Source organism: Phyllostomus hastatus, unplaced genomic scaffold (assembly GCF_019186645.2).
Source record: "Phyllostomus hastatus isolate PE091 unplaced genomic scaffold, TTU_PhHast_1.1 phas_scaffold_501, whole genome shotgun sequence".
NCBI lineage: Eukaryota > Metazoa > Chordata > Mammalia > Chiroptera > Phyllostomidae > Phyllostomus > Phyllostomus hastatus.
Window position 1 is genome coordinate 17,734,005 of NW_025334033.1, and position 23,410 is coordinate 17,757,414.

The 23,410-nt window shown below is 42.5% G+C and overlaps 1 protein-coding gene across 1 annotated transcript; it reads right to left on the reverse strand.

Annotated features, from left to right (window-relative positions):
• Window positions 1-3,088: 3,088 nt before the first annotated feature.
• Window positions 3,089-21,044, reverse strand: LYSMD2 (LysM domain containing 2). Its single transcript, XM_045823115.1, has 3 exons — window positions 20,606-21,044; window positions 7,706-8,037; window positions 3,089-3,635 (listed from the first exon to the last, which is right to left on the reverse strand). Exons 1-3 carry the CDS (start codon window positions 20,864-20,866, stop codon window positions 3,593-3,595), a joined length of 636 nt encoding a protein of 211 aa, XP_045679071.1. The 5' UTR covers window positions 20,867-21,044; the 3' UTR covers window positions 3,089-3,592.
• Window positions 21,045-23,410: the final 2,366 nt, after the last annotated feature.

Genomic DNA, 23,410 nt, shown 5'->3' on the forward strand with positions numbered 1-23,410 from the left:
GGTTGTAGGCCCTACTTTTCATCATCTTGCATATTTCATGCCACTCCATTCTGGACTGAAATGTTTCTTTTGAGAAATCAGATGACAGTCTAATTGGTGCTCCCTTGTATATAACTACCTGCTTTTCTCTTGTGGCTTTTAGGATTCTCTCTTTGTCTTTATGTCTTGCCATTTTAATTCTGATGGGTCTCTGTAAGGCCTCTTTGGGCCCAACTTGTTTGGAACTCTCTGAGCTCCCTGGGCTTGTGTGTCTTTTCCCTTTACCAGATTAGGAAAGTTTTTGACCATTATTTTTTCAAAATGGTTTGCAATTTCTTGCTCTCTTCTCCTCTGGTATTCCCATGAGGAAGATACTGTTATACTTCATGTTGTACAAAATGTTTCTTACGCTCTCCTCATTTTTTAAATTTTTTTCTTTTTGCTGCTCTGCCTGTTTTTTTCTACCTTGTCTTCCAAATCACTGATTGATCCTTTGCTTCATCTAATCTACTGTTTATTCTTTTCAGTATATTATTTATTTCAGATATTGCATTTATTTCTTACTGGTCCTTTCTTACTGGTCCTTTCTATATGTTTTTTCATGATGAGTGTCCTTATAATCACTATTCTTTTTTAAAAAGATTTTATTCATTTATTTTTAGAGAGAGGGGAAGGGAGGGAGAAAGAAAGGGAGAGAAACATCAATGTGTGGTTGCCTCTCACATGCCCCCAAATGGGTATCTGGCCCACAACCCAGGCATGTGCCCTGACTGGGAATCGAACTGGTGACCCTTTTATTCACAGTCTGGCACTCAATCCACTGAGCCACACCAGCCAAGGCTATAATCATTACTCTTAACTCTCTGTGTGATAAATTGCTCACCTCCAATTTTATCTGGTTCTTCTGGAGAACTGTCTTCTTTCATTTGGGGTCTGTTTCTTTGTCTTCCCATTTTGGCTATTTCTTTGTATTTGTTTCTACATATTAGGTAGATCTGCAAAGACTCTGGTGTACGCTTTTGTCAGATGCTGCTTGTGACTAGCCCAGGGCAAACTGTTAGAAGCTATCAGTGATCTACAGCATGAGGCTCCCTCTGCTGGGCCTGTTTGTGTGCAGAAAGAACCAGGCTATGCACCAAGGCAAGCCTTTATCAGCACCAGGCCTATAGAAGGGTCAGCTAAAGTCTCAGAATTCCCACCAGAGATCCACCTTAGTTGTTAAACTAATTAGTGATATAGCATCAAGCTGTACTCAGCAGCCCAGCTTAAGCTCCACAGTGTGGGGCAGAGTAATTCCATGGGTGGGGCTATCGCTTCCTCTCTGGCTGATGCTGGGTGGAGGGGAGTGCTGTGCCTGAGCAAGATGGCTCCTGCAGTATGAGGGATGATTCAGCACAGGGATGTTGGTGGCTGCTCCCTCAGTTCTCTCCCCAGAGCCACCAGCCCCAGACTCACCTCAAGCATCTTTAGTCCACTCTGCCATCTCTCTGCTGGAACCTAGGTTAACTGTCTGCAAACAAAATGTTGTGTGTTGGCCCTTTAGAGGCTCTGCATTTCCAGCCATCTCTCCCTGGCAGACAGAGACCTTGCTGCTTTTCACAGCTGTATGTTTTCTGGGGTCCTTTCCCAGCTCTGGTGCTACAGGATGAGGAGCCCAGTTTGGGGTTTACACTCCACACTTCTCTGGGAAAACCACCCAGCCACTGAAATATCCCTTCAGACTTTCAGCTGCCATCCATGGGAGCCCAACCAGTGCTCTCGTGCTTCCTCCACACTCCACACCAGTCATGTTGTGGTGAAGTGGTCTCTTCTGTCTGTCCTTGACTATAAGGCTTCTGTCCAGGTAGTTTTCAGTTGTTTCTTCAGGATGACTTCTCTACAATTTAGTAGTAATTCCAGATTGGTCCTGAGAGGAAGTTAGTGTAGCTTCCACTTACTCCTCTGCTATCTTGGGTCCCTATGGATAGTGTTTTGGATTTATATCTTTTGGGTTACACTCAACTTTGAGATAATTTTATGTTAAATAGCATGATTACTTTACATTTTTTAAAGTTCCTGTGCCTCCAGAGAGCCCTGAGCCTTTTCTTACATACATCACTGTTTTTCTTCTATTTATTTATTTATTTATTTATTTATTTATTTATTTATTTTTCTTTTAGTTTTCTCCTCTTCCAACTAACTCCCCTCCATCGTTTACGTAATAGGATACAAGAAAACAGCATGATCAAGAGATCATCTTCTATCAAAGATGATGATATAAAACAAGAGGGGAAAAAACAACAAATAAAAATAAAACACAAGGGATTATGTACATTGTGAACGAACAAGAAATCCACAGCAAGGGCAGACAGCTACCATTTCCCATTCATGCCTCAAGGGTTGGACATGCGCAGTTCTGGTACTGTAAACTCTGCTGCATTCACACCTAAGGACCTTTGTTTCCCACTTAATAGAAGAAAGACCTAGAGGAACAAGATTGGGAGAAGAAAACAGGGAAAGAGGAAAGAGACAAAGAAGACAGGAAACGAAGGTCCATTTTGCCCTTCAGAAAGCAGACCCCTTTTAGAATGTTGGGAAGGAATAAATATGAGGAATTTTTGTGGAAGCCTGAAGATTTATTTCACTTGACATTTGAATAGAAATTGAGACCAAAAAATATTTAACTGTAAATAATGGACTGCTTAATTTTTCCTGCTATAAACTATATATATAATAAAAGTAAGACAAATGAAATTATGGGAATAGAAACCTAACCTTCAATTCAAATGAGCACAGTGACTACAAAACATGCCATAAAGTGACTTATCAATGAAATCTAAACTAGAATTCATCAGTGTGTCAGGTCATGGTATTGCTTTTTTCTTCAACTGATCATATTCCATGTTTTCACTATATCTGAAACACATCAAATCAAATATTATAAAAATGCAAAAGTTACTAGTAACGGCAACTGATTTGCTTTCAGATTATTGAAACTTTTTTCAAAATTGCAGTTAAAATAATAAAAACTGTACAAGTAGAAGAAAAGCTGTCACTATTTCAAAATATAACTTAAAGTCAATTTTCTCATTTAAAAAAATTGGAGACTCAAATATAAAAACATAGTTTATTTTTTTAGACTTTGGTAGTTTATTTTTACAAAATAGCAGACAAAATTTGGTTCTTTATAGTAATTCAGAATATGTAATACATATTGAAATATATAGCACTTAATTACAAACACATAGCAAAATCAGCATCACTTAAACGGCAACCATATTTTTCATATCACTAGGAATTCTCAAGAAATAAACAGTTTTTAGCTTGGCTATGTAAATAGTCTTTGATGCTTTATGTCAGACAGTATTTACAAAAGCAAGTCTAAAAACTACCACCACTATAAAAGTGATGAGCTCCAGGATACAATTTTGTTTCATGCCATAATGCAGACTTAAAATTATGGAAAGCCAGAGGCAACTAATCACTTCAGTGCAACTGCAGTAGGTGGAACTACTTAACTGTGATTTAAAGATGTACACTCAGAGTCCAAAAGAAATGCTTTTGAATCTTCAGTTGTTGGTTTCTTTATGATCCAACCATCGCTTAATCAGGTGAGATTATGACCCCTGATCATCTAACTGTGATAGAGTGAAGTTGCATAGGGACTGTCGTCTTCTCTGGAAAAAAAAAAAAAAGGAATACAGTATAAACCAGTGTTTATAATACAGTGTTTAAAAATGTATTCAAGACTTCCAGTCAACACGGAGGCATAGGCAGACATGGCTCCCTCCTCGCACAACATTGAAATTACAACTAAAATATAGAACCACCATCACTCAGAACCATCAGAAATAGAGTTGAATGGAAGTCTGACAACTACAGAATTAAAGAAACCACATCCATCCAGACTGGTAGGAAGGGTGCGGATGCAGAACAGGCTGGTCCCACACTCACATGTGGTGGACAAAAATTTGGGAGGGACATCTTGAGAGGGAGGAGTTCCAGTCCGACATCAGGCCCCCCAGTCCAGGGTTCTATTGCCAGGAAGATAAGTCCCCACACCTTCTGGCCGTAAAATCAGTGGAGATTGAGTCAGTGGAAGAAACATCTGGAGCCCCAAGCAGTTCCTCTTAAAGAACCCACACATGGACTCACATACTCAGACTCACTCACTCTGAGCTCCAGTACCAGGGTAGCAGCTTGAAAGGCACCAGTGGCATAATGGGAGAAACTAGTCTCTGGCATCAAGGTAAGCAGAGACCATTGTCCTTTTTCCAAACTCCCCCCTCACAGAGCCAGCAAGTTGGTGTCATATCTGAGACTCCATCAACCTGGCTAACACTGCTTGACCTGCCTTGGAGCTCCCCAGAGACTCCACCCCACCAAACTTATGGGCCCATCCAAACTGCTTTTACATATGAATGCTGGTCTTGACTCATGCTTCACAACTTCATAAATCCTCTCAAACACAAACAGGTAGCCTCAGTGAGCCCCAGGCCCAGGACTAACCCCAGCCAGCCTAGATTCACAGCTTGGCTTTGCCTGGGAATCTCCAAGCTCAGCACAACTAGCAGCCATCTTGGATTGCTTTATAGCTCAGGCAGGGTGGCCCTGGGCAAAACACAGGTTGGGGCAGACCTTGGCCTCCTTTACCCAGGAAACCTCAGGGCTAACACACCCAGTGGACACCCAGCTACAGACCACTGTCAGAGCATCACCACCATGCTCCTGAACAGCTGCACAGGATCCTCCATGGAGGGTGGAGGTTGATGGTCTGTGGACACAGAAAATCCTTGCAGCTGACTGGCTTGGGAAAATCCCTCCCATTGATTTGCCAACAGCAACCAAGGCTCAACTACAAGGGGAGGGTGTACTCAGTGGACATGAAGTGTGCACCTTGAGTACCCAGCTTGGGTGATAGGGGAAGCTGTGCCACTGGACCCTACAGGACACCTACTACATTAGGCCATGCTACCAAGATAGGGAGTCATAGCAGCTTGACCTAATACATAGAAAGAAACACAGGGAGGCTGCCAAAACAAAGAGATAGAGAAACGTGGCCCAAATGAAAGAATACATCAAAACTGCAGAAAAAGAGCTAAATGAAATGGAGATAAGCAATCTATCAGATTCAGAGCTCAAAACATCGGTTATAAGGATGCTCAAGGAACTTAGTGAGGACCTTAGCAACATTAAAAAGATTCAGTCAGAAACGAAGGATACATACACTACCTGAAATAAAGAACAATTTACAGGGAAAAAAAGGAGAGTGGATGAAACCAAGAATCAAATCAATGATTTGGAACCTAAGCAAGCAAAAAAAAAAAAAAACCAACCTATCAGAACAAGAAGAAGAAAAAAAAGGATCCAAAAAAATGAGGACAGTATAAGCAGCCTCTGGGATACCTTAATAAGTCCAACATTCACATCTCATGGGTGCCAGAAAGAGAAGAGAAAGCACAAGAAATTGGAAATCTATTTGAAAAAATAATGAAAGAAAACTTTCCTAATATGGTGAAGGAAATAGACATGCAAGTCCAGGAAGCACAGAGAGTCCCCCTCGAGATGGATGCAAACAGGCTCACTCCAAGACACATCATAATTAAAGTGCCAGACATTAAAGTTAAAGAGAGAATGTTAAAAGCAACAAGAGAAAAAAAGTTAGTTACCTACCGAGGAGTTCCCATAAGCTGATTTCTCAAAAGAAACTTTGTAAGAGAAGTGATTGGCAAGAAATATTCAAAGTCATGAAAAGTAAGAACCTACAGCCAAGACTGCTCTACCGAGCAAAGATACTTAGAATTGAAGGGCAGATAATGAGCTTCCCACACAAGAAAAAAAACTCTTGAGTTTATCATCACCAAACCATTATTATGTGAAATGTTAAAGGGACTTATTGAAGAAAAAGAAGATCAAAAGTATGAACAATAAAATGGCAATAAATATTTATCAATAATTGAATCTAAAAAACAAACTAAGCAAACAAGAACAGAGACAGAATCATAGATACAGAGAGCATTTTGATGGTTGCCCAATGGGAGGGGGCTGTGGGGAAACGGATGAAGAGGTGAGGGGATTAAGAAGACAAATGGGTAGTTACAGAACAGCCACAGGGATGTGAAATACAGTAGAGGAAATGGAGTAGCCAAAGAACTTATATGCATGACCCATGGGCACAAACAATGGTGGGGGGCTTGCCTGGGGATCTGGGGCATATAGGTGGAGGGGGGCAAATGGAGAAAAAGCAGGACAACTGTGATAGCATAATCAATAAAATAATTTTTTAAAATACTGTGTTCAGCCCTGGCTGGTGTAGCTCAGTGGATTGAGTGCGGGCTGCGAACCAAAGCGTCGCAGGTTTGATTCCCAGTCAGGGCACATGCCTGGGTTGTAGGCCGTGGCCCCCAGCAACCACACATTGATGTTTCTCTCTCTCTTTCTCCCTCCCTTCCCTCTCTAAAATAAATAAATAAAAATCTTTAAAAAAATAATGAAAAAAAAATAAAAAATAAATAAAATAAATAAAATAAAATACTGTGTTCAAAAAACTAATACACCCTGGCTGGGGTGGCTCAGTGGACTGAGTGCTAGCATGTGAGAGCCAAAGGGTCACTGGTTTGATTCCCAGTCAGGGCACATGCCTGGGTTGTGGGCCAGGTGGCCAGTAGCGGGGCATGTGAAAGGCAACCACCCATTAAAGTTTTTCTCCCTCTCTTTCTCCCTCCCTTCCCCTCTCTAAAAATAAATAAATAAATAAATAAAATGTTTTTTTAAAAAAGAAAACTAACAACTGCACTGATCATACAACTTAATATCCACTTGCCCAAGAAGTGCAGGTGTATATCAACTTACATTGTAATGTTGTATGACATGCAAGTATGCACTGAGTGTACCTTATTGACTCCATTTTGTTGATTTCTCAGTTATTGTAAGAAAGAATGGCACTTGTTATATATTTATATTTATATTACATTTAAATAAAGTGATGAAGCTTAAATCAAGATTTAATTATATTCTTTTTATGTCCATTTATATTTTTAATATTTCATCTCTTAAAAGGATTTGAGATGCCTACAACAAAGGGGATACATGTAAGATGAATAAAATAGAAATTAAAAATCAGGATGAAGGAGAAGAATAAAAATATATTAACAATAAGAAATCATACAGTGTTTGAATTAAGCACCAGTTTTAGTTGCAATCTTTCTGGTAGCCAGGGCAAAAAAGGAAACGTGGTAGGTTGAGCCATCCTTGAAATCATAAAGGAAGAAGGAAACCAATATTCTAGGAGAAAGAAAAGTCTGCCTAGTACCAAGTTAAAGAAGAAAGGAAAAAACTCACATAAGAGCTTAACGTAAAAATCATCTGGGAACAAACAACGCACAATGGCTTTGACAAATTTTATAAGGATCAGTATTTTACGAAGTATTCTTTAGGGCACCACTTCCTTTGAGGGTGTCAGCTAGATGTCTCTCCCTGGCTGCTGTCCAGAATCGCTAGCTGGACAAGTTATGCTATTCAAGCAAAGAAACAAACTTTTTATAATAAACCACAGTGACAAAGCATTGCAACAGATGAAGTCTTACATAGAATGCAGTGGCTCTGTTTAGATTTCACATATTAAAAATGTCTTTCTGGAATTAAAATATAGTTACTTAAAGCAAAAAAAGAAAAGAAAATTTGACCAAGTAAAAATATCTTAAGAGCATATTATTCAGCCTCTGACACTCTACCAGAGTATTTTTACCTGCTTTCTTCTTTTAGTTTCTTGGCAGCCTGTGTTGATAACTTAATCTGCAAGTCTAGTCTCTGCAGGAAATCTCTGGCTGACACTTCCTCAGGCGTCACGGGCTGAACCTCAGGTGCTGGAGGACTGGGAGGAGACAGGGCTTCTGCAGCCGCCACCAGCCCTTCTTCATGAGAAAATCGGCCATCGACAGTTTCATTTTCGGGAGAATCAATTGAGTTAAGTCCATTAAACAGCAAAGGCTTCTCCGAAATAACTGGGATGTTCAAAGTTTTCTTCAGAAATATACAGTCATTGGTAAAGAGTTTATTTGCCCTTTTAATCTGCTCCATCTAAAATATAAAAAAGGAAACAGAGTTACAAATAAATAAAAGCGGAAGTAGGGCTCATTACACACCACACAGGTAAAAATATTTGCAATGTATGCAAAATGTGTGCAATGCTGTCTCTGGATCTGAGATTTTTAATTCGAGTTTTGTCATCTCCTAAAATACCCCCAGTTATTTCAAGAAATTCTGTCTCCTAATTTTAAAACAGGACGGACTAATTTCCCCCACTATAGTAACTGCACTGCGAGACAGCTTTTACCAAGCAGCCTTCAATCTCCAAAGTTAAAACAATATAGAATTTTTAGCATTTGTGTTATAAATTCCATTCCTATCTTAAAATTTCTACTATCTGATTTTTTAAAAATTTACTAGTGCTGTTATTTTACTTATGGGGTGTTTCCTGTGTCTCTTGAATTATATGGGGTAAGCACAATGGGTGCAGGCAGTGGTACAGAGACAAGCACAAGGAGAATTTGGAAGAATGGTGTATTAAGAAAGGCCTCACAGAGAAGGTGGGGTTCTGATTTTGATTCTTTTACCTTTAAATGGACTTTGAAGAACAGGTAGAATTGGGACAGTTAAGGAAGGAGGTGGGGAGCACTTTACATACAGTATCTCATTTTTTCTACCTAATAAAGTACGTACTTGAGGAGGTACTCGCGCTTTACAAGTAAAAGAAACCAAACTCATACAGGTTGTGTCCTATGGAGTCATAATACAAATGGCATATGGAGAGCTGGAATTTAATACAGGTTTCTACAACCTCAAACTCATTCACGGCCTTTGGGTGACTCCTCTAGACACAGAAATGCGGATAGGAGCTGGGGATGAAGGGGGAATGGAATTTACATACATTACTTAACCTCATTTAACCTCCATAACAGGTCTGCAATCTAGGTATTAGTACCTCCTTTTCAGAAATGAAACAGAGTCGAAAGAGTTCAGTGGCATGCCTGAGTCCATAATGCTGGTAAGTGCACCTAGGACTCAAACTATGCTGGTACTGAGTGTGTGGAGAAGTGCCTACTCTTTTTTTAACTTTATTTTTATTGTTGAGACTATTACAGATGTCCCCATTTTCACCCCCATTGCCCACCTCCACCCAGCCCCTGCCCCCTTCCCTCTGGCCATCTCCGCACTGTTGTCTGTGTCTGTGGGTCATGCAGATGTGTTCTCTGGCTAACCCCTTCCCCTTCTTTCATCCAGCACCACCTCCCCCTCTCCACGCGACAGCTGTCAGTCTGTTCCATGTATCCATGCTCTGTTTTTACTTTGTTCATCAGTTTATTTTGTCCGTCAGATTCCATATATAAGTGATATCGAATGGTATTTATCTTTCTCTGACTGGCTTCTTTCGAAGTGCCTACTCTTATGTCCATCACACCATATTATAAGGTATCTGCAGACTTCTCTACCCAGCTAGCCTGGGACTCGAAACATGCTAGGCTCTTTGCATTCACTGTAACATCTAATTTTCACCACAACTTTTTCATATAAGGTATGTACTGAGCCTGTTTGGGAATCTGACAGACTTGGTTTCAAATCCCGACTCTACCAAGACTGTATGAACATGAGCTCGTTGGTTTTCTCACTGAATCTGTTTCTTCATGTTTAAAACGTATCTATTCTTCACAGGGTTGTTGGAAGGATTAAATGAGAGTTTATACGCATATGTGCAGAGAGGAGATACATGATAGATAGATAGATACAGAATAGAGACAGATAGAGACTATTTAGCAGAGTGCCTGGCAGTATATGGTACTTACTCCTCTCCATTTCTAATGAAGAAATAAAAGAACACAGATAACTGATTGGACAAAGTGCATATGGTTCTTTAAATACATGAGCCAGAATTTCTGTCTGACTCTAAGGCCCATATAACACCAGGATGAAAGTTCATGACTAATGGGAATAAATTATGGAGATCCTTTAATGTCAAACCGATTTGAGTGAAAAAATTAGATTTCTACTTCAAAGAGTCTGAAAAAGCGTTAGTTAAATAAATGCATTCTATTCCTCCTACTTTCTTACTGTAAGCTGAATCCACACAAATAATACATTCAAAGCCTTCTTTTTACCTTTTAAAGACATTACATTATAGTATCTTTTGTGTAGAGCGGGTGGTCTTTAGTGTTCTTGTTCTTAGTTAAAAGTGAGAAGGCAAAGGTGAGAAAGAGAGACCATGAATAGGCCGGTGTGTTTAGAGATAAAATTAAAATCTAAAAATCCTAAGTATCTTTGGTCTAATTTAGGCTTAGATTTGAAAGAGCTGAATAACTTGAATACCTTATCCACAGCAGGTTCAGGTATAGTCTAATCTGCCTTTAGTATCCCTTGTATTTGCCACTTAGTATCGACCTCTCCATCTCTCTCAGCCCATGAGCTTCCAATGACATGGAGCTCTCCCCTGGCTCCAGGGTGAGCCTGTGATTCACTCCTGTCCTTTCATGTGTCACAGTGGCTTTCATGATAGGTCACAGTCCCATCTCAGAATAATTCAAAGCCACTGGGTCTGGGAGGTTAAATTCCTCTGTTTTTCCTGCTGGAAGGAGATGGGCCTGGAGCTGCTAGAACCCTCCTTCCCACCTCCTGGAACCTGACAAGGAGGCCATCTTGGAGGAGAGCAATCAGACCAACATCAAAGCTTGCAGCTAGGATACCCTAGGACCTTCATTTCCATTAGCCAATAAATGCCATTTTCTTTGTTTTTTGCTTAAGCCAGTTTGAGTTAGGTTTTCTGACACTTGTGAATGAAAGAGCCCTCACTGACACAGTGCCCCTAAAATGCTTATTGGCAGGGACCTACAATTGCTAATCGTCATTGTTTTCTGGGAATAATAACAGAGGGCAGAAACATCAGGATCTAATCAGATCCTGAGGCAGGGCTTGGGATCCGTAAACTGAATTCCTTCAAGATGGGAACTGTTACTTGTATAGCCCACAATCTAACAAAGATTGTATACGCAATAAATGCTTAGGATGGTTGGATGTTTTGATAGGTAGATAGAAGGATGGATGGATATAGGTCAGAGGGACAGGCATAGACGATAAACCCAGAGTAGTAACCAGAAATGGGTAGTAAGTTATGGTGTGTTAGTTATTCTGTAAACCCACCCTGACCTCCCAATCCATCTCCAACTCTTCTTGAGCCTCTTCTGAACCCCAGGAGGCTGGCGTCTTAACTGCACTACCCAAGCCCCCTTGTCCTTGGAATTCCTGTTGGTGTTCCAAAGGAAGACACCAGGAGAACAACCACACCCTGACTCCAGCGGCTGCATCCCTCTGTGACAAAGTTCTTGCCAGGCAGCCCCCCCCCACCCCCCACCCCCCGTCAGCTATACGGCTCCTTCCCCTGGCCTTGAGGCCGGGTGGTGGGGGGGGGGGGTGGGGGGGGTGGCAGTAATATCGTAATATCACCCTGACGTTGTCAGTCTCGGGTGCTTCAACCATCCTTTGTGGGGTCCCTCAATTCTCCTCACACTTCTGTAAATACCCTTTTATGAAACTCTCTTTGGCCACACCTTCTGAGTCCACTATCTGTATCATGCCAGGATCCTGACTGATACATCTATCACTCACAGCCAGGCAGGGGCAATGACAGGGAGCATGAGAGAAGGTGACCAGTCAAAGGCTGGTGTAGTCAGGGAGTCCACAGGGATTGAAGGGCAGGGCTCCCCTGGCTCTTGTCATGCTGATGTACAATTGATTCACCAATAGAACTGCCTCTTTAACTAGTCCGTGAGCTTCCTTAAATTGGGGTCAGAACTGGCACCCTCTGGGTATTTGTCAGCAAACATTTAAAGTGCATGTTGACCTTTATAGCTACACTCTAATAGGACACACGGGATACCAACATCAAGGACACCGGAGATATCCAGACACAGTGAGCATCCAGGTGGAAACCAGTCTAAGGATGAGCAGTTTTGAGTAGGAAGGTGAAAATGGTAAATGAGTCTAATATAAGGTAGTAGTTAGAATGTGGCTTCAGGGCCACGTCTTCTGGGTTTAAATTGTGGATTTGCCACTTTCTAATTATTCTCTATACCTGTTTTCCTTTCTGTAAACTAAGGCTAAGAATAGTACCTTACACATAATATGATCATTATGAAGAATAGTACCTTACACATAATATGATCATTATGAAGATTAAGTAATTTGATTCATGAAAAGCACTTAGAACAATGCAGGCACACAGGAGCACTCAGAAATGTTAGCAACTATTATCATTAAATTTGGTTAAACGTGAGAAAGCAACAGGTAAGAGCAGATCCTAACAAATGTTCAGCAAATGAAAAGAGGTAAGAATTTCTCCCAATAAAAGATATTTCTCCCACAAAGTAAGAGAAAAAAAATCAGGCAAATAAGCCAGGATGAGTAACGCTGTGTGTCGTCACTGCCCCGAGGTGTGTACTTGTTTGTTTTCAGAGGCAATTACTATGCTCTTAGTTTGTCCTCCTTTACAAACTATGGCTTGAACCAACTACGTAGGCTTCAAACTCTGTTACCTATAGTAAAGTTAAGGAATGAAACCAGCCATGCAAAATGCCAGGGGTGGGTGGGGGTACATTCCAGCCAGGAAGAGCAGCAGCAAAGGCCCCAGAGCAGGAAAAAACGGTGTGGCTGGAGGCCACGCAGGGCCTTGGATGCCAAGGTGAGGAATCTGTATCTCATTTTAAAAGTAATGGGAGGCCATCAGACGGTGAAGGCTGGGAGTGACATGATGTGATTAGAGTTAAAGACCGCTCCAGCAGCTCTGTGGAAATGATTAGCATCAGTGGAAACAAGGAAGCCCAGTATGGAGGAAACCACAACAGCACAGACAAGAGACTGTAAATCATTCCAAACAGTGAAATGATGTTTTAGGAATGTTTTATACTTTTACCTGAGCTTAGATGGGCCTAATGATCTGGGAGTTCACCTCACATAAAGTGAAGAAAAGCCATGACCCGGTCCAGGGAAGACCTGGAAAACTTCACAGCTGCCCCTCCTGTCCTCTGTTCGACCTTTTCTAATGCCCCATTAATGTTGACAATAGAAAGTGTGACCTTTTCAAGGTGGCGCAGAACTACCCTCTGTTTCTTGGGGGTAGATGAGGAGGGGAGAGGTATAGCGATCAAATGCTTTCATTTCAGAAGTCTTTTCTAATCAGGACTGAATAGCATGGCTCAATCAAGTTTACTGACGAATGGGGACAGAGAGAGCAGTGAGCACAGGACACAGTGTGCGGATGACGTTTTAGTGAATTGTACACTCGAAACCTGTGTGTTTTTATTAACCAGTGTCACCCCAGTAAGTTTAATTTAAAAAGTAAAATAAGAATTAAGTTTACTGTCTGCTTACTAAGAAATAGATTGCAGAATAAATAAGAGCTAACAGGATGGCTGTAAGGTCAACCACGATGAAATCAGGTAGAACAAGTGCCATCAACAACTTAAAAATAATTTATTTGAAATGACTCCCCTGTAGCCCTGGCCCATGTGGCTCAGATGGTTGGAACGTGGTCCATAAACCAAAGGGTCACAGGTTTGATTCTCAGTCAGGGCACACGCCTAGGTTGCAGTTCAGTCCCTGGTCACAGCACATAGGAGAGGCAACTGATTGATGTTTCTCTCTTGCATCAATGTTTTTCTCCTTCTCTCTCTCCCTCCTTTCCTGTCTCTGAAATCATAGAGCATGTCCTCAGGTGAAGATAAAAATAAACAAAAAAATAAAATGACCCCCATAAATGCTTTCTATAAAGGTGGTTTTACCCTAGGGGAAATTGTAAAACTGCCCCCACCAAAGGTAGCTCAACAGCAGCTGCTGAGGATGGGCAAGAATGCTCCTGAAGGCAACTCTGGCCAGCGTCACCAGGCCACCTGCCCAATGGTTAAAGCGACAGTCAAATTTTCTTCTTTCTCTTGTAAACAATAATATAAATGGAGCCACTTTAAAAAGTAACCGGAGCTGCCATACGAGAAGAACTGCCTTGCATGTCTTAAGTCTCAAACCTTGGAATGTCCAAAACAGGGTGAAATAACCTGCGGGCTGAGCCTGAAGAAATATTGTTTACCAAAACACTGTTTGCAAAGATAACAAGAAAGCAGTTACTATGACCACTGGGCTGATGACCACTGGACTAAAGGTGTAAAACACTGTTTAGAATTAACATCACTGTTACAGTATCTGCACCAACAGAAAAGTCTCCCTCCTACCAATGCCATTGTTCCCCCCTCCTTTCTCATAGATACCCATTGCCTTCTTCTCCTAATCAGGCTTCTTTTTGAATATACCTTTCCCAAATAGTTATTCTCATTGATCTCAATCAGTGCATGTTGCCTTTCTTGAAAGGCCTTTTATTTTTAGGTTAACATTCTCCATTCCTCAAGAAAGACACACCCTTCCAAAGACATTTCAGGATAAACAACTAACACACAGCACTGTGTGGCTTGTGGAATATTTTCATATATACACAACTCTCATTTGATGATCATTTTTCAGAAAAGAAAAGAGACTTAAATATTCTAGAATTGTCTCCAGATCATGTTCTAGTAAGTGCCGGATTCACTACCCCACTGTCTCCTGTTAAGTTTTAGATTTTGGTAGTAATCAGACTCCTCCACTACCATGTGCTAAGGGGAAAAGGATTTAATTCTTCTCCAAGCTATCTCAGAAGGATGTATGAGACTCCATTTATATGAAATGTCCAGAAAAGGCAAATCTATAGGTTAGAAGGTAGATTTGTGGTTGCCTAGGGCTGGAAAAGGGAATGAGAAGTAAGGGCAATGGGCCCAGGGAGCTTTTCAGGGTGATGGAACTATTCTAAAATTGGATTCTGGTGATGGTTGCACAACTCTGTAAATTTACTAAAAGTCCTTGAATTGTACACTTAAGATGGGTGGATTGTGCACTATGTAAATTATTTCTCAATAAAGCTATTTTTTAAAAAAGAACACATGAGAATCTATTACCCCCCCCCCCAATACTAAAGACAATTTTACCATACCTCTCACTACAAGTGGCAGTATTTATTTATGGTTCTCTTCCCTTTGACCAGCAAAGGTCAACAATTTCCAGCAGCAGCAACCAGCAGTTCGTGTTCAAGTTATAAACACGAACAATTTACTACTACATCTGCATTTCTAACTCCCAACACTGGCTCCCCTAAAGTGACAATCATTTCACCTTTTCTCAGCAAAGTGATTTCTGTTAGGGGAAGTGTCAAGAAGTGCCTGGGCTTGGCAACTCACTGGAAGAGAAAGAGAAGACCCTGGTAATAAAACAGGAGGCAAGTAAGGGCACTGGAGGTATTGTGGACTCTGGAGAGGGGAGAGGACGGGCAAGTTGCCAGGGGAAAGCAAAGAGATGAAAAATATTTATGCAAATAATAGGTCCCCTCCCTGCCTAACCACTTTCAGTTTCTATTCTGAACACTGTTTCAGGGTTTCCAAACAAAGAGTTTGCAGTGGCTGCCTGAAGCTTGTTACTTTCCTCCAGAGGCTTACATCCAACTAAGAAGAGTAAGCAGAACCTAGTAAACTAGGTTAGATAAAGAGCCTTAATGCCTCAGTGCAGACAAGCACAGCCAGGGAAATTCCAGTCCCAACAAGTTCATGTCTGAAATTTGAACTTTACTCAATAGTTTCTCAACTCAGCCCAAAGAGTTTCTGTTTCCCAGAAACATTTTCTAAAATGCCTCTTACTCTGCTAGAGACATTCAAATCTAAATCTATATTTATTTCGATATAAAGACCCAATGCTGTGGGCAGGAGAGGAAAGAAGCACCATGTACTAGCTGCAGCAGTAGTCTTCTTTCTGCAGGTTAGAGAGCTAGCCTCAAACCCAACTTTGTAATTCAAGCCAAGCAGAATGCACCCCCTCATTCAACCCAGACCCTGGGCCCCATCTCTAGGGGTCTGCTCAACTCCAGGGCCCAGTGACTTTGGACCAGCCAGGCTTTCCTGTGGACTAATCCACACATATGTGGAGGGCCCACCATGTGCCAGACTCAGGCTGGACACAGAATATACAGAGATAAATCACAAGCAACCTGGCTTCTCAAGCAGCTATAGGCTAGGGGAAAGCAGCAGCTGATAGACTCGCTGTGAAAAAAAAAAGGACAGCATGTATTATCTTGTAGCCCCAGCATCCAGCACAGGGCCTCGAACAAACCAGCCTCAATAAGTTAAGTCAAAAAATAATGAATGTCACTTATAATTAACTATAAATGACTTTAGAAGGGATGGTGGAAAGAGTCATTAAGATATTTCCTAAGTCACTGGCAGAACTGGAATGCCTGGCCAGGTCCACAATTTTCCTTCGTATACAGAAGCTTCCTGGATCCCTTGGCCCATCTCTAGGGCAGAAATACTCAAACAAAACAGTAAACAAATACTCAGAAAATGTATAGCATATCATCAGATTACCTAGAATCAAACCATTTCACCACTTCTCTACTGCTTTGGTCCAAACTACTACCCTCTCACCTACATTGTTGCAAAGCTTCTATTCTATCTGCCTTGGCACCCTCCCCACCTCCACTACTCCCATCCCACACCAGCCTATTCTCAAAGCAGCAGCCAGAGTGGTCTTTTTTTTTTTTAATTATTGAGTTTAGAGAGAGAGAAACATTGATTCGTTGTTCTACTTATTTATACATTCATTGGTTGATTCTTGTAATGTGCCCTCATCGAGGATCAAACCCGCATTTTCAGTGTATTGGACAATGCTCTAACCAACTGAGCTACCCAGCCAGGGCCAGAGTGATCCTTTTAATGCATAGCTTAGATCATGTCACTCTTCTGCTCAAATTCCTCCAATGCTTCCCAACTCATTAAGAGAAAAAGTCAATTCTTACAATGGCCTTTAGGGCCCTGAGTTATCTGGTCCAAATGTACCCTATTGCATTCTAAGCACCAGCCATACTATAGGTTCCCACCTCAGGGCCTTTGCACCACTTGCTGTTTCTTCTGACTGGAATATTCTTCACAGATATCTGCATGCCTTCTTCCCTCACATCCTTCTCAGGGAGGTCTCCCACGGCCACACTATTTTAAATTGCAGCCACCTCCACCAGCCCTCCCTATCTCCTTTCCCTGCTTCATTTTTTTTCACTGTGCTTATCAATACCTGACATATAACATATTTTGTTTACTTACTGTCTCTACTGACTAAAATATAAACTCCATGAAGGCATGGATTTTTATTTATTCACTAATGTATCACCAAAAAGATAGAAGCTGGAAAAAAAGAAAAAAGAAAAATTAGATGAACGACAAATACTGTTAGGAAAGCAAGGCAGTAAAAGGGAGGAGAGTTGCAACTTGACCTAGAGTAGTCAGGAAGGTCTCGTAGAGGAGACAGTTAAGCAAAGACCTGAAGGCACTGAGGGAGCAAGTTACACAGCCAAGATCAGCTACATGATTTGTAGGGCTCAGTGAAAAGAGGAAATGCGGGGCCCTTGTTGACAAATTATTAAAAACTTCCAGGTGGCAACAGCAGAGCATTAAACCAAGTGCAGGGCTCTTATGAACATGGGGCCCTGTGTGACTGCACGGTCACACACGCATGAACAGGGCCCTGCATGCAGCTCTCAGGGGAAGTGTGTTCCAGACAGATGGAACAGCAAGTGCGAAGGCCCTCCAGGAAGGGACGGTGCTTTGGGAACTAGGAAAGAGGCCACATATAAAAATACAAAAATTCCAGAGTCCCTTTTCTGAATGTTCCGATCCAGTTGAGTTCAAGATCAGCTAGAATCCTTTCTTTTTAGTCTGTCCCAGGGCATTCTCCTATCCAGGCAAGTTTGAGGAACTCATCTATTTCCACATCTTGGGATGCACACTGCTGCTAGTCACTGAGTTCCACTTCAGATAACCAGTTTCCAAGCTGTTCTCCTAGTAACCCAGGACTGGCCACCAGGTCTCCATCTTCGCTTCTTGTCAGAGTCTTTGTTCTGGGAACCTCCTTATACCTAAAATACTACTGGCTTTCATCAGTGTCCCCCACCTAGGGCCTGAGGGCCTGTCTGGACTCCCAGCTGGTGGCCAGGGAGCTGTCATCCACAGACAGTCTTCCCTGAGAGTTCCTGCTCTGCTAAGTAAGACTGGAGAGATGTACTCTGCTCTTGCCAGACATGGGATGTTCAAGTCAAATGTTTGCCTGGATTCACTCTTAATTTCCAGGTGTACCACCTTCGGTTTCTAAATCTCCAACATCTGGTTACGTACTCCTTTAAACAATAGTTTAAATATATTGATGATCTTGGCAGTCAATATTAGAAACTTACTCAAATTCTTTCTGCTCAGTCAGGGAAACAGGAAAGCCTTTCTGCCTTTATAGCTTCTACCTAACAATCTCAATTTACAATGAGTAAATCCAGTTAATAGGTGCAGATATTAATTAAAGCAAGAACATCACTGTTACATATTATCACTTTCATTAGTTCTACATAATCAGTGGAAAAGTTTCTAAAAATTTCATCAGTTGAAATTTCATCAACTTTATAAGCCCTGAACTATAAAGTTGAAATTTATAGTTCACAGCCCAAAGTAAATAATATATATGTAATAAACCAGTGGTTCTCAAACAAGAGTGAGTTTCTTCCCCAGGAACATTTGGCAATGTCTGGTTGGGGTGGGGGTACTACTGGCATCTATAGGTAGAGGTCAGAGATGCTGCTAAACATCCTACAATGCACAGGACAACCCTCCCCTCAACAAAGAATCATCCAGTCCATAATGTCAATAGGGCTGCCGTTGAGAAACCCTGTAATAGACTGTTTGTATCTATAGATTCTAGTTCATTATATTTCAGCTTAACATGTTTAAACCAAGTATCTTTATAAAGCTGACGGAAAATGTGATTTACACTTTAACAGAAAGGGGTAATAAGGTTATAAGTAAGAGGATCTATACAAGTGAAAAACAAGGGTTAGAAAGCATTTGATCTAAGGCGGACACCTGCAGTGAGCAGATGCTTAGAAGCTCTAAGCAAGTCCATTGAAACCACAGAGGGCAGTGGGCGGCAGAGAGATTGATGTGGCTAGTGACCAGGGAAGTATCACTTCTCTGGATGTCACCGATTCCTAGGTGCAGTCACCCTGGCCTAGGTGGTAAGACCTATAGAGACTAGACAGAAAAGACTTTCCTTCTTCAGTAGGAGAGCTGATGTTAAGAGAGCTCTTGATAATACCAGGATAAAAATATGGGTGGAAGTCAGAAGTAATACCTAGAAAAAAGCAAATGTTTTATCACTGTGTGGATTCAAGCTGGCCTCAATGAATAAGCATATTTGGAAAATATCTTTACCTCTCATCTATCTTCTCACCTGTAAAAAGGAGATTAATTACACCTATCTCAAGGCTTATGAGAAAAATCAAATTAAATAAGAACAGGATGGAACAGGACAAATGTAATGCCTGGCACCTAGCAGGCATTCAGCAGGAGGTAGCTACTGTCATTTGCCAACTCCTTTCCTCTGGCTTTGACCCAAACCCAGCCCCATTAATGCACATAAGAATTGTAGTCCTAAGCTCACATTTAGAAACTCCCATGAAGGCAAAATGGGATAATCCATGGCATGATAATGTCAGCACATGCCTGTGCAGCAAGATCTTTGCTCTCAAAATGTTTACATGACAGAAGGACCTCCTAGGTAAACATACACCAGCTTGTATGTGCAAAATAGATTCCTCAGTCTCTGTCGTTTGGTCAAGGGCCAGAGTTTCACTTTAAGAGAGATATATAAAAGATCAACTTTCTTCCCATCCCATCTGAAATGCTTCAGGAAAGAACACTGAAAACTGATACATAACTCAAATGCAAAAAGGCCATCACATAGCTCAGAGTTAATTATAAGTAATTTTAATGAAACAATATGTTCCCTCAGGTTTCCATGTTCTTCCCAGAGGTGTAATGCAATATACCCAAGACAGACACACTTATAAATTTATAATAAACACAGCTCTCCAGCTCACCCAGACCACAGTTCTTGGCTTGCTGCTTAGCGACAGATGTCACATTCACAGTTGCCAGTGAGCCCAGGGGTATAATTTCACTTCTAAATAAAGAAGCATAATCGATAGAACCAGAGCATCCTGCGGGAACAACTACCATTCCTGACTCATCACAGTGCTTGTTTATACAGAAAACAAATTTCTCTTCTCAAGTGCACAGGTCAGTTAGACTTTGAGTAAATATATACGTGGTGGCATGAAAAGGACTGAAAATCCGGTGACCGCGGCTCCCGGTGATGCCAAAGCCCTGGTCCTCTTTGGCATTCCTCACGCGACAGATCGGTTGGAGTCTGGGCAGGGCACCGGGAACTCGATGCACCTACCTGGGGCGGGGAGCCCTGGCGGCCTGCCCCTCTGGCTAACAGGACTAGTTTTGGCGACCATTGCTGTCGCCAGCAACGCGCACGTATCCGGCGCTTGGGGCCGAGCCTCCGGGAGACTTAAGGCTGCCTCCTCGACCCCCACTACTCTTACGCCCCGCCCCGAGACGTTCTCCACCTACCTCCCCCCGACCCTCCCTCGCTCCCTCCACTCACCACCGCTGCAGCCAGCGCGGCCGCGGCGGCCCTGCCTGCTCACCGTGACTCCGTATTTGAGCGCGATGCCCTGCAGCGTGTCACTCGCGCAGACCCGGTGCTCCACATGCCGCTCAAAGACGCCGGCGTTGACGCTGGCGGTGCTGCCATACGAGCGGGTTTTGGTGCGGGCCAGGCTCAGCGACAGCTCGGCCTCCTCCGGCTCGGAGCTCGAGCGCGAGCGCGGCGGCGGCGAGGTGGCCGAGGGCCGAGGTGCGCGGGGGCCGCCTTCCCGCAGGGTCAGCACGGGCGAGGAATCCGCCATGGGTCCTGCGAGGCCGCCAGGTCGGGAAGCGGGCCAAGAGGGCGGTGCCTCCGCCTCTGCCGCCGCCGCCGCCCCGCTTCCTCCTCACTGAGACTGCGGATGGCTGTGCTGCGGGGGTGGCGGGCTGGAGGCGGCGGCGGGAAGCTGAAGGCCTGGCATGGCGGGTACCCCCGCCCCCACGGCCCGCGCGTCCCGCCTTTCCCGGGCGCCTCTGCAAAGGGAAGGGCAAAACCAATCTCCGCAGCGCCCGGCTGACTGTCGAGCTCCCCCCTGCTCACCGGGACGGGGAGGCCCTGTGCTGCCAAGAAACGGGGCTAAGAGCGGCCTATCTTTAGGTATCCTCGGCCCCAGGTGAACACCGCACCAGGCCGAAAGAGCCTGGTTGGAGTCCTGCCTTGACCACAGCAGAACACCAAAGCTTTGCTCTACTCCCCTTTTTGATTCCCCAGCAGGCACCAGCCTTCTCAGACCTCCAGGCTCTCTCCATGCTAAGGGTACTTCGCTCTCCCCACTCGATTACCTGGGTGCCTCTAAGTCTAGGTCACAGAAAACATTAACACTACTAAACATGTATAGCCTCTCCAGGCCCATTTGAACAGCCTGAAGGGTCCAGTCCTTTCAACATTACACTAGGAGGATAGTGCTTCCAAGGCCTGATGGGTGACCTCAAACTAACCTCCAATTTTTTCACCCTTCACTGCACACCAGTACCGATGTTAGTCCTGGGCTGCCTTGAAAGTCTGACCAGCTACGGTCTCGTTACTGGCTTACTGCTTAGAATTTACTGTCTGCATCCATCTTTTTTTTTCTTATCGATTTGGTTTCCTCTTTAATACTTTGAAATCATAACTCGCCAAAGTATTATCCTTAAATCTACCAAGGACCTCTTGTCTGTATTCTTCATCTTAAACACTCTCTCCTCAACATTCTAGCATGTGATAGTATTCTACACAGAGTGGGCGTGCACTTACTGAATCTAGTGCCCGGATTTCTGTTGTACTCTGGACAGCTCTCCAAAATGAGGTACCTGGTAGGCAGATTAGGAGACCAGAAATTTGATTCATTGGCTGAAATTTCTGTATGTTGCTGTGTTGGACGGAGGCAAAGGACCTAGAGTTCAGGAGACAAAGCGATAGGAAAGGAGCAAATGGCCCCCACATCATTCTCCCACTCAAAAGTTCTTTGTGGCTGCCAGTAGACAATAGCGTTAACATAACTCTCACTGGCATTCAAGCTATTGTTTCCATTTTTATTATCCATTCTATGGCCATTGCCAATCTTCAACTCGTCCTGTATACTCCATATGCTTCTGCCAAACAGTCACGTGAATTTGCCTCTTTCTACCTTCATGGCTTGCACATGCTATACTCTCTATCTGTAATGCTACTCTTCCAATATCTGTCTATTTTTAAGGCTTATCCCAAATGATACAGCTTCCATGAGATAGTTCTTGATTCTTACCTATCCCCTTCCCTCAAATGCCCAGTTGTTCATTGTTTTTCCATTGAACCCCAAGGTGGTTTGTAACTCTTGTTTAGCATTTAACTAGTGTTTTGTGTCATGTACGTGTCTGGTTGCCTCTATACATGCTTCTGGGAGATGAAACTATATCTCCTCATCTTTTTAGCTCAGCAGTGCCTAGCTCAGAGGCTTGAATAAAGCATCAAAAGTGGTTGAATTGAGGTGTAGTAAAAATACCATAAAAACTAAATTACCTTAATTAGCAAGAATGTTCCATGCATGAACTCTTGGGTGGTACCCAGTGTGCCCATCCCAGGGCCTAAGAAAACCCGAGTTTCAAAATATAGATGAGATCAGGTAATACTTCAAGAAAATGGAAGAAATTGCCCTCAAAGAGTTTGCGATCTAGTAGTGAGAGAGCATATAACGTGTCTTCCAGCAAGGAAAAGTTTACTGAAGAACCTGGGAGTTTTTATTTAAAGATTAATGAACTTGTGTAATGATATGTTATTAGGTGTTCTTTGGAAAAGGTTCAATAATCGATTAATTGGGTAATGTCCAACAGTGTGGCAAAGGTGTAATGGCCACTGTAGTGAGAAGGTATTTTCAGACTGAAGAATGACACATCCAAATCCACAAAATATAACAGAATTTATTATAGGGTAATTTACTTAAAGGATTGTAGGGTCAGAGCAGACAGGTGACCCAGCAGTTCTGCACAAATTATTCTTCACTACCAGACCCTTATTACAGTACATTTTTTATAATATAATTCAAGTACAGATGACTGACAAGACAAAGGGACGAAGGATGTAGTATGAGCCTGGGGCCATATCTCGTGGTGGTCTTATGGTAGATGATGATTTATAATCGGTTCTATCACCAGCTTGATAATGATCTCAGTTGTTATTTCATTCTGGCCATTACTAACAAAAATACTTTTGACTATTGTATGGAACACAGGTAATCATTAACTAGAGACTGGTATGCTTACAAAGGACAGTAAGGGTGGTTAAAGATAACAGCATGATCCATGACACAAAGATAGAGTTGGCTTTTGTTCACAACCACATCTGTACAGGG

Excerpts from the sequence above, each read along its gene's own strand:
- LYSMD2 (XM_045823115.1), bottom strand. The coding sequence starts at position 20,866 with ATGGCGGATTCCTCGCCCGTGCTGACCCTGCGGGAAGGCGGCCCCCGC. Across the intron at positions 8,038-20,605 it reads CGCTCAAATACGGAGTCACG|ATGGAGCAGATTAAAAGGGC; the intron begins GTGAGCAGGCAG and ends TTTATATTTTAG. Across the intron at positions 3,636-7,705 it reads AAACTAAAAGAAGAAAGCAG|AGAAGACGACAGTCCCTATG; the intron begins GTAAAAATACTC and ends TTTTTTTTCCAG.